At 39.0% G+C, this 12,254-nt stretch overlaps 1 protein-coding gene across 2 annotated transcripts in view; it reads left to right on the forward strand.

The window, feature by feature from the left end:
- SAMD3 (sterile alpha motif domain containing 3) overlaps positions 1-12,254 on the forward strand; it is a 65,620-nt gene that overhangs the window by 46,242 nt on the left and 7,124 nt on the right. For both annotated transcript variants that reach the window (XM_050786370.1, XM_050786371.1), the window contains one exon: positions 8,544-8,744. In XM_050786370.1, coding sequence (XP_050642327.1) covers positions 8,544-8,744 — 201 coding nt within the window. The remainder of the gene's footprint in view (positions 1-8,543; positions 8,745-12,254) is intronic.

Genomic DNA, 12,254 nt, shown 5'->3' on the forward strand with positions numbered 1-12,254 from the left:
TCAACACGTAATCATTCTAAAAAATTGTTAATGAGATATTTTACATTCTTTTTTTGCATACTAAATATTTGAAATACAGTGTTTGCAGCTTACATTTCAATTTGGGCTATCTCTGGCGGGGGGAAAAAAAGCCAGGTTCAGTGGCACATGCCTGTAGTCCCAGCTACTTGGGAGGCAAATGCAGGAGGATTGCTTGAGCCCAGGAGTTAGAATCTAGCTGGGCAACAAAGCAAAACCCAGTCTTCTGTTAAAAAATAATAAAAATGACAATAAAAATTGTTAAAAATTAGAAATATCAATTTGGGCTAGTCACATTTCAAGTGCTCAGAAGCCACACGTGGCTAGTGGCTGCCATACTGGACAGCTGAGACAAATACACCCTTTGGGTAGTTAGAGAATGAGTGAGATGACAATCTACAGAGAACATTATAGTCAGTAGGGAGTATGTCCAGTTATTTGCTGGTGATGTTCAGAAGCTACAGTCCACAGTCTTAGGTATGGAACCTTGATTTACATAGTGCCTTTAAAGTAGATTTTTCTTAGGGTATTTACAAGAATTATTCAGGGACCAGATGCAGTGACTCATGCCTGTAACCCCAGCACTTTGGGATCTGAAATGGGAGAATCCCTTGAGCCCAGGAGTTCAAGACAAGCTTGGGCAACATGGCAAGATACCTTTTTCTTAAAATATTATTTTAAAGAGAATTATTCAATTTTCATAACACGATACTCTCTTTGTAAACTTATTCAGATTGTGGGATATAGAACAAAGTTATCTTTATCAAAGTCAAGATGAGTTTTTATTCATTTCTGGGAGATAAAAAAAGCTATAACTACATTTTTAACTATGCCGTCTTACTACTTCAAAAGCAGTCTCATTCTTCCGTTGAAATCAAACTTAGAAATATTCTCCTCCTTATTTCTGTTCCAGCTGTCAGCTTAAACTAAAAGTTGGCTATTACAACCAACTCTCTGGGAGCTTAGGTTGCTGTGGTGTTGGAGTAGAGAGACCACTCTATGTTGCCAAAACTGGTGTGGTAAAGGAAGCGTAGCATACACTCGTTATACAATTTGTTTGGCTGTAACTCAGGTTAATGTTCTGGTTAATTTATGCTGATTCCTCTAAAGTCACACATCTCACAGGTGAGTCCTACATTTCCCTTCAGTGTATTTCTTGGCCTGAAGTGATCTCTTCCCTGCTTCATGTCTTCTTCCATTGATTCTTCCTTGAGCACGGCCCTCCATTAACTTTCTCTACTGAGACAGACATCTTGAAGTCAACAGTCAGCAGCTGTTTCCAGCTGCTGTTCTGTGAGATTCAGACATTTCTTACTCACTAGTTCCCTCATTTCAATGTGCACTGTTAAAGAAATCAGCCTGTTAGAGAAGTGGGGAACTACCCTAACAGAAACCTGAACACCTGGGCATCTCTGTGCTTGGAAAAGTCACTTCCCTTTGAGGTTCTCAATTTGCCCATCAGTAAAGTGTGAGGCATGGACTAGGTGATTTCTAAGTTCTTTCCAGCTTTAATAATACATAAATCATTAACAGTATATCTAACAATATATAAATCTAATAATATGTAAATCATTAAAATGGTGAGAATTTTAAATTCTGATGTAGCCTTCTAATAATTAGGAAAATCACTTCGGTCTAGAATACAACCCACCAACACTGTGTTAATCCCATCAGTCTGATCAGGTGGAAGCTCTCTAGAAATGTTATTTTCATGATTCGGTAAGAGTTTTGGAGGAAGTAGTACATTATATACACAGTAGTATTTAAATGTCAGTATCAGCAATTATTTAACTTCTGTATTTCAGTAGATGAAAGAAAGCTGTTTAATTAAAACATTTTTTCTGTACTTTAAAAAATTAGAATGTTTTCTACTTAAGAAATTGTCATTCTGTGCATTTGAGACATACAGAAGAAAAAATATATATAACATATATGTAGTTTATGAGACAAAATAAACACTGTTAATCCAACATTTAACTTTAAACTAGAACACTGCCTGCACCACTGTGTGTGCCTGAGTTTTCCTCCCCTCTCTCGTTACCTGCCTCTCCAACACCACCGGCCTCTAGAAGTAATCACTACTCTGAATTTTATGTTTATCGTTCACCTGTTTTTAAAATAAATGATATCGTCACATATGCATGGATTCTTAAGGGATATATTGCTTAGTTTTGCTTTTTTCTTTCAAGCACATATTTTATTTGAATAAATCCTCTGAGGTCCTTTTTTTTTTTTTTTTTTTTTTTTTTTGAGACGGAGTCTCGCTCTGTCATCCAGGCTGGAGTGCAGTGCCGGATCTCAGCTCGCTGCAAGCTCCGCCTCCCAGGTTTACGCCATTCTCCTGCCTCAGCCTCCCGAGTAGCTGGGACTACAGGCGCCCGCCACCTCGCCCGGCTAGTTTTTTGTATTTTTTAGTAGAGACGGGGTTTCACCGTGCTAGCCAGGATGGTCTCGATCTCCTGACCTCGTGATCCGCCCGTCTCGGCCTCCCAAAGTACTGGGATTACAGGCTTGAGCCACCGCGCCCGGCCGTGAGGTCCATTTTTATGTTCAACAGTTTAAAACATATACAAACAAAACTTGAAAGTAGATGAAGATCTGACATATCTGAAACTTAAAGTTTTTTTTTTTTTCTTTTCACCACCTTCCACATTTTACATTTGAAACTCCTTGGCTTCGTTGACAATCCATTATCCTGGTTCTCCTGCTCCTATAATTTTCTCCCTTTCTAGAAATCTAAATCTAGATAATTTATAAGAAATATCAAATCTGTATCTCTGCATTCACAAGTTTCCTAGCTATTCTTCCAACCTCAATTAAAAGATTTCATTGCCTTTAAGTCCCAGCTTTAAACCCCGGCCCTCTATGGTTTTCCACAATCTTCAGATTCGCTCTACTAAACTTTCCCGTAACATGCTCTGCCCTTCCTGTCTCTCCACCCAGAACTGTCCTTCCTTCTTTCAAATTCTATTACCCCTTAAAATCTGATCAGTTCCTCATCTTCCACCAATTTTCCTTCACTACTCCAGCCTAAAACAAATTCTAGTTTTGCTTGTTTTTGAGGTTTACAAAATGATATGAAAACTATATGTTATCTTTGATAAGTTCCTTTTTTTCGCCCAATGCAATGTCACTGGAATTCATCCAGGTTGTTCAGTTGAGTGTAGTTTATTCGTTTTCCTGTTGGTTTAATCTATTGTGACAGGCAACCAGTTTATTTGGCTCTTCTCTTCTTAACAGATATTTGATTTGTTTCCAGTTTTGGCTGTTATGAACTATGCTGCTGTGATTATTCTTGTATGTGTGTCTTGAAGCATATGTGAAAGCTTTTTTCAAGGATTTATACTTAGGAGTGGATTTGCTGGCTCACTGGCTCACAGGGTGTGCAGATATTCAACTTTATAAGACAGTGCCAAATTATTTTCCTGGATGATTAAGCTCCCTGAGCAGCACTTGTTAATCATCTGATTTCTTTTCCACTCACCCACCCCCATGCAATGCTACCACCCCACTTCCAATCTATTGGGAATAAAATGGTACCGTGTTTGGTTTCCATTTCAGTTATGTATGAGGGTGATCATCTTTTCATATGTTTATGAAATATTCATGTTGCCTCCTCTGTAAAGTGTCTGTTCATGTCTTTTGCCTATTTTTCTATGAGGCTGCCCTTTTTTTCAATTTACTTGTAAAAATCCTTTGTATATTCTGTATTCTACTCCTTTTCTAATTAAATCAGTTCCAAATATCTTCTCACAGTTTGTGCCTTGCCTTTTAAATTTCTTTCTGGTGTCTTTTGACAAGGAAAGACAAGGTTGCAATTTTAATGTAGTTAGAGTAATCAGCCATTTATCTTATGATTAGTGCTTTTGAGGCAGGAGAATAGGGTCTGGAGGCAGGAAGCCTAAGGCCAATTTGCACCAACTTCCTAGAACTGAATCAAAAGAAAAACCCCAATTTACCATGCCCAGGTAACAAAGGGGTCAGAGGCTACTCCCTTTGCAACCTCCCACCCGCCTCTGTGTGGCAGATGAAAAATGGAAAGTCATCTGTATTAGTCTGTTTTCACACTGATAAAGACATCCTGATAAAGGTATCATGATAAAGACATCCCTGAGACTGGGCAATTTACAAAAGAAAGAGGTTTATTGAACTAACAGTTACACTTGACTGGGGCGGCCTCACAATTATGGCAGAAGGCAAGGAGGAGCAAGTCACATCTTCCGTGGATGGCAGCAGGCAGAGAGAGAGCTTGTGCAGAGAAACTCCCATTTTTAAAACCATAGGATCTTGTGAGACCCATTCACTATCATGAGAACAGCACGAGAAAGACTTGCCCCCATGATTCAATCATCTCCCATCTGGTCCCTCCCACAACACCTGGGAATTAGGGGAGCTACCAGATGAGATTGGGTGGGGACACAGAGCCAAACCATATCAATCTCTGATTGGTCCCCTCTTGCAACCAATCAGGCTGGTAGCAGGCCTAGTCTTCATTTGCATTGGGATATGACTTTGTTACTTCACTTCAGCCTCTGGTCCCTTCCCACAACCAATCAGACATTTGCATAGAGTGTAACTTTGTAACTTCACTTCAGTCACTGATTGGTCACCTTCCACAACCAGTCAGACTGGTTGTGGGCCTCTCCTTTATTTACATAGGGTGTAAACTGAGTCACCAATGGGAAACCACTAGAGACTATTTAAAACCCAGAAAATTTTCTTGAGCAGCCAGCTTGAGCCTGCTCCCACTCCATGGAGTATACTTTCATTTCAATAAATCTGTGTTTTTGTTGCTTCTTTATTTCATGGCTTTGTTATGCATTTCTTCCAATTCTTTGTTCAAAACACCAAGAACCTGGATGACTTGTAGTCAAGGCCCTCCACTGGTAATGCTTTTAAAAAGGAAATCCTTTCTTACCTTGAAGTGATAAGAAATATTTCTATATTTTCTTTAAATTTTTTTAAGTTTTTGCTCTTAAAATTTAACTTCTTAAGCCATATGGATTTTTTTTTTTTCTTATGGATAGAAAATTTTCTTGCACCTTTTAGAAAAGAGTCCTTCTCTTCCTCAGATTCGTGATGCCATCTCTGTTGTTTCCTTGGCTCTGTGTCTATAAGCTCTGCTGTTTTCCACTAGCAAAGTCATCTATCCCTGCATCAATACCAACTTCCTTACTTACATAGCTGTAAAATGGCTTGATACTTTCCCATCACTGCTTTATTATTCTTTAGGAATGCCTTGGTTATTCCTGAGGTTTTTAATCTTTCAAGTGAGTTTTAGAATCAGCTAGTCAAGTTCTGATTTAAAAAAACTTGTGGTTTTCGATAGGTTTGGTATTTTGACAGAAATATCGAATCAACAGCTCTACTTGGAGAAAGATGACTTTCTTACAATATTGAATCTTTCTAGCTGTAAACATAATAGACTATCCATTTATTTAAGTCTCATTAATATTTTATAGTTTCATAATTTTCTTAAAAGTCTTGCACATTTTTTGTTAGTTTTATTCCTAGGTATCTTACAAGTTTTTTTGCAGTTTAGTTTTTTTTGCAAAACATAATTGTACAAAATTTTATTTTCTATGTTAGTATGTGTTAGAATATTTATCTTGTATTCAGTTGCTCTGAAAAACTCAGTTGTAACAAATCACATCTGCATAATTTTAAGTTTTCTTTTGAACAATCACATAATTTATGAATAATGACAATTTTATTTCTGTCTTTTCAATTTTTATACCTTTTATTTACTTATCTTACTACTCTGACTGGAATTTCAGTACAGGCTGAGTAAGAGTATAATAAATCATCTTTGTGTTGCTTCTGATTTTAAAGATTATTCTTTTAAAATTTCACCATTAACAATCATATCTGTCAGGCGCGGTGGCTCATGCCTGTAATCCCAACAATTTGGGAGGCCAAGGTAGCAGATCACTTAAGCCCAGGGGTTCAAGACCAGCCTGGGCAACATGGCAAGACCTGTCTCTATAAAAAGCACAAACATTAGCCAGGTGTGGTGGCAGGGCCCTGTAGGCCCATCTATTGGGACGCTGAAGTGGGAGGATCACTCGTGCCTGGGAGTTTGAAGCTGCACTGAGCTGTGATCACTCCACTGCACTTTAGCCTGGGTGACAGACACAGTGAGACCTTATCTAAAAAAAAAAAAAAAAAATTATGTTAACTATAGGTTTTTAGGTATATAACTTTATAGGTTTTGAAAATTTCTGTTATTTTGACAAAAGTGTTTTTCTTTAATCATAGATGAATATTATATAAGATACTTTTTCTGCATTATTTGAAATGGTCATGTTTTTTCATCTTTAATTAATGCAGTATATGATGTTTACACGTGTTTAGATAGTCCAAGTAAAATTACAGAACTGTTGTAATTTTATTATTATCCTTTATTTGTTTATTGAGACGGAGTCTCACTCTGTTGCCCAGGCTGGAGTGTAGTGGCACGATCTCCGCTCACCACAACCTCTGCCTCCTGGGTTCAAACGATTCTCCTGTCTCAGTCCCCCGGGTAGCTGGGATTACAGGCGTGCACCACCACACCTGGCTACGTTTTTGTATTTTTAGTAGAGACAGGGTTTCACCACGTTAGCCAGGCTGGTCTCAAACTCCTGACCTAAGGTGATCCGCCCGCCTTGGCCTCCCAACATTTATTATTATTTTTGTAGAGATAGAGCCTTGCTATGTTGCCCTGGCTTCTCTCAAACTCCTGGCCTCAAGTAACCCTCGGCCTCAGTCTCCCAAAGTATTGGGATTACTGGGTGTGAGCTGCTGTGCCAAACTATTCATACACCACATTTCTCAAAACCTACTCTTTTCTGCCCCGAATCTTTCTCTAACAGTGGCCCCCAAATTGAGATTTTAATATGACAGTATGTGAAACGTAATGGGTAAATCAATCATCTTTTCTTTTAATTTACTATAGTTCCCTTGCCAATTTCAAACCACCCTTGAGTTTCTGAGGTATAATAATTCAAGTTAGTTCTTCCTTGTTTCTAATATCTGCACCTTTGTTCATCAATGAGAGTGACCTGCACTTTTCCTCTCTTACACTGTTCTTTCAGGTTTGGGGATCAATGTCATAGAGGTTTCGTAGGATGGGTTAGAGAGTATTCCTTTTTTTTCTTCCTTTTTTCTTTTATTTTTCTTTCTTTCTTTTTTCTTTTTTCTTTTTTTCTTTCTTTCTTTTTTTTTTTTTTTTTGAGACAGTCTCACTCTGTTGCCCAGGCTGGAGTATAGTGGTGTGATCTTGGCTCACTGCAAATTCCGCCTCCCGGTTCAAGCAATTCTCATGCCTCAGCCTCCCAAGTATCTGGGATTACAGGTGTGTGCTACCGCGTCCAGTTAATTTTTGTATTTTCAGTAGAGGTGGGGTTTCGCCATGTTGGCCAGGCTGGTCTTGAACTCCTGGATTTAGGTGATCCTCCTGCCTTGTCCTTCCAAAGTGCTGGGGTTACAGGTGTAAGCCACATGCCTGGCCTCCGTTACTTTTTCTTGAAAATTTTTGCATAAATTTGAACATTCTGTTTCAAAAGTTAAGTATATTTTGTGTGTAAAACCCTCAAGTCTTTCTTGATATTTTCTTTGTGGAAATACTTTTATCTTCCAATTAAATTTATGTAAGATTATAGGAACTTCTTCTTAATTTTGATAATTTTATTTTTCTAGGAGTTTGTTCACTTGGTTTAGGTCTTGTTAGTCATTCTGTGTCCACAGAAAGTAGATCTACTGAGGCTTTCCTATGTGCTTGTAAAAGCCTTGATATAAGAGGACTGTAGGTTCCTTATCGTCTTTTTCATCCTTTATAGGTATCATCTGTTCGCATTCTGGTCAGCTAGACGGCTGATCAACTTTCATTTATGTGCAGTTCAGCTGACTGTCCTCTTAACTCATATTTCTAGAAAGATATTTTTCTTATTTCCTCAAAGCTGATTGTCTTAGATTTTCAACAAGAATAAGTGAGGTGTTTCTTAGCTGCCCCCACCCCGCCCAACTTACCCTGTTGTATGGTGAATAAAGTTATTAGTTTAATGATTTAGCATCAGAAAATAACCAGTTATTATTTTGAATTTGGATTATATGGCGTGGTACTGCAGCTATAAAAAGTCATTTAAAAAGAAAAAAGATAAACAATAGTAATAACAAAACCTTAATACTTTTAAAAATATCTTCTTAACATTTTATCTTCTAAAATTTAAATGCATAGAAATGAGCAACATTTTATTCAGTGGGAACCTTCTGGATAATCTATCTCCATATAAAAGGTTAACACAGGAATTAAAGTAATTCTTTTAGATCTTTCAAGAGAATAGATTATAATTCCATGATAAGTAATTAACTATCTAATTTATTGTCATTAAAGAGTGTCCATTTATTAGTTATGTTCAATGTCAAGTGTAACCAGGCATGGCGATACTCATCTTAGGAATGAGCTAAGAGTGTGCAGTAACAGCCTGAAATTCATGTTTTCATAGAAACATGGAATCCATTGATACGTTGAAAATGTTTTGCAGGAAGAAGCTGTTTGTTTCGATTCTGAGCTGGATGAACATATTAAGTGGTTCCAGCAAGAATATGTGAAAACAGAAAAGGACTGGAGAGAAATTGACAAGAGAATGAGCCAAACTTTGGAAATAAGAAGAAAGATGATTGGCAGCCAAACACCTCTGAAGGACATTCTTAAACTGTTTCCTTTCTTGAAGTGCCCTTATCAGGTATCTTTATTCACTTTATTCTCTCTCTATATAATATATATAGTATATATGTGTGTATATATACTATATATATATTAAATATATATACACACACATACACACATATCTATTTTAATATTTTATAAATATATATATATATATTTTTTTTTAGACAGAGTCTTGCTCTGTTGCTCAGGCTGGAGTACAGAGGTGCGATCTCAGCTCACTGCAACCTCTGCCTCCCAGGTTCAAGCGATTCTCCTGCCTCAGCCTCCTGAGTAGCTGGGACTACAGGTGTGTGCCACCATGCCTGACTAATTTTTGTATTTTCAGTAGAGATGGAGTTTCACCATTTTGACCAGGCTGGTCTTGAACTCCTCACCTCAGGTGATCTGCCTGCCTCGGCCTCCCAAAGTGCTGGGATTACGGTGTCCAAATGGATTTTTCCCTCTTTCCTCTTGGAGTGGTAACAGGACAGCATAGCGAGACAGTGGGGGTGAATCTCAGTGGGATGTGAGGCCCAAAGGGCTGCAACCAGAGTCATTTGATAGGAGTTTCAGGAAGCGGACCCTCCCCACCCACCCTCGTTCCTAACCCTGAAAAAGGAATATTAAAAAAAAAAGAAGAATTTCAGTAAGCATATCCAGATAATAGGCACCGGCTGCCTTCAGAACTAAAGAGTTCTCTGTCATTGGACATATTGTGGAGGCTGGTGGATCATCACTTAGGGGCATTTTGACAATGTGAATCATTATCCTGTCATGCTTTTATATAATCAAGGGAGTTTATTAAGGAACTGTTATTATGCATCCTTACTAAAAATATGTTTCCTTTATGATCCCACATAATTTCATAAGTGTTCTTAAAAATACATGAAATTTAGCGCCGGGCATGGTGGCTCACGCCTGTAATCCCAGCACTTTGGGAGGCTGAGGTGGGTGGATTGCTTGAGCCCAGGAGTTCAAGACCTGCCTGGGCAACCTGGTAAAACCCCATCTCTACTAAAAGTACAAAAATTACCTGAGCTTAGTGGTGCATGCCTGTAGTCCCAACTATTCTGGGAGACTAAGGCAGGAGGATCACCTAAGCCTAGGGAGGTCAAGGCTGCAGTGAGCCACGATTGGGCCACTGTACTCCAACCTGGTGACACAGTGAGACCCTGTCTCAAAGAAAAAAAAAAATTATATACATATATATACACACACACATATACATATATATATATATGTTTATGAAATGTAATGGGTGAATCAATCAAATACCCTTCCATTTAGTTCACTTAGAGTGGCCATTCAAAGGTCTTTCACAATTTTAGGGTAATTTTTGGTGGTGGTATATAATGAAAGATCATCAAAGGTTTTACCCGAGAACATATTTCATGGAGAAATTCTATGTATTCAATTAACCAAATTAAACATGAAACATCTACATATTTTTCTTCTGAACAAAGGGAATTAGGAATTGCCTGTAGGTATTATTTTAATAGTGACATAAGTAGCAAATGTCTGAATGCTCCTCTGTAACAGCATGTTCTCAGTGCTTTCCAAGGATTAATCTACCTAATCCTCTCAGCAACCATACGGTGGCTTTCGCTTGTTTCCCCTTCATCTTCGGGTTATTAGGAACTGTAATAGCCAGTTGCCTCTGGCTGTTAGAAAAGTATGCCAAATGGACACAGCTGCAAAATACAGTCTTAAAGCAAAAGCCTGTCAAACTTACGGTCTAAACATTTCTTACATGTAGAGAGCATGTTTTAATATTAACAGTTCCCAAAGTGCCTAGCAGAGCCACACGTGTGACACAGCAATGTAATCTTGCTGTTTTGAATGCTGAATGAATTAGTGGAGGTTGGTAAGGCTGTTGTGATCACTAATGTCGCAGCCTTAGGGGTCTTCATTGGAGTGCAGCCTACAAAGTCCTACTGATGAATATAAATGGACTATGTTAAGCAGCTTTTTATTTTTTTATTTTTATTTTTATTATTATTTTTTGACACGGAGTCTCCCTCTGTCACGCAGGCTGGAGTGCAGTGGCCGGATCTCAGCACACTGCAAGCTCCGCCTCCCGGGTTTATGCCATTCTCCTGCCTCAGCCTCCTGAGTAGTTGGGACTACAGGCGCCCACCACCTCGCCCGGCTAATTTTTTTTTGTATTTTTTAGTAGAGACGGGGTTTCACCGTGTTAGCCAGGGTGGTCTCGATCTCCTGACCTCGTGATCTGCCCGTCTCGGCCTCCCAAAGTGCTGGGATTACAGGCTTGAGCCACCGTGCCTGGCCAAGCAGCTTTTTAAAGAACCATTGGTGACAGTAAGGTGGAGGTCTGTCACAGCTTGTGTGAGGAGCAGAGAGATTTCAGACCTGAGGCTGTCCCCTGTGCTTTGTTAAGGCCTCCCACTGTGGCATAGGTGTATCTTCTGCACCATTCCTCAAGTATTTCACCCTTTATATCCAAAATATGGAGTATGGTTTTTGTAATGACTGTACTTATTGAATAGAGTTGCCTAGTGACTGTTTTTATTGATTGATTGATTGATTGAGACAGAGTCTTACTTTGTCACCCAGGCTGGAGTGCAGTGGCACAATCTTGGCTCACTGCAGCCTCTGCCTCCCAGGTTCAAGTGATTCTCCTGCCTCAGCCTCCCAAGTAGCTGGGACTACAAGGTGCACACCACCATGCCTGGCTAATTTTTATATTTTTAGTAGAGATAGGGTTTCACCATGTTGGTCAGGCTGGTCTTGGAACTCCTGACTTCAGGTGATCCACCTGCCTTAGCCTCCCAAAGTGCTGGGAGTACAGCCGTGAGCCACTGCACCTGACCTTATTGATTGTTTTAAACAAAAGAACGAATCATTTTCGGTTTTTCCAGGAAGTACCTCCCTAACTCAGCCCTATGCAGCTGGGATTTCCAATTTATAAAACCCTCGTGTGCTTCCTAAAATAAAAGCAAGTTTGACCTTGCAAATACTAGTTAACAAACAATCCCATAAGAAGACAGTTGTCCCTGCACCAAACCACCCCCACCGCCTGTTGCTCCTGCCATTGTGAAAACACTGAGTGCTTAGGGAGCTGGTGGAGACAGGGTGGCAGAACACTAGCAGCTGAGGTGGGGGGTGGTCCTGACTGTTAACACTGACCCTCCATCATCTCCATGCTCATTAACCTCCTTCCTCAAAACACTTTCTTTCAACAGAATATTTAAAAATTCAGAATGTAACAATTTATTAGATTATCTAAAATATTATCAACTAAGAATGTGTTACTGGGATCTATTGGATGTTGCACAAGGCAAGTAGGAGGGAGTTGAGAGAAGGAAAATACCAAACACAAACTGAAACCCTTCCCCAAATTTTCCAAAAAATCCTTTCAGATGTCATAGTTTCTGCTTTCCTGAGAAACAATTTCAATCACCATCTCTTTAAGTGAAGTACATGAGAATCGCCCGCTAATAACGTCTCAAAAAATTAAAAAAATAAAGAATCTGAGTTTGGTTTTGGCCCAAATGGAGTAACTGGTACTGGCCTAGTCTTCCCA

This window comes from Macaca thibetana, chromosome 4 (genome assembly GCF_024542745.1).
Source record: "Macaca thibetana thibetana isolate TM-01 chromosome 4, ASM2454274v1, whole genome shotgun sequence".
In the NCBI taxonomy this organism is placed as follows: Eukaryota; Metazoa; Chordata; class Mammalia; order Primates; family Cercopithecidae; genus Macaca; species Macaca thibetana.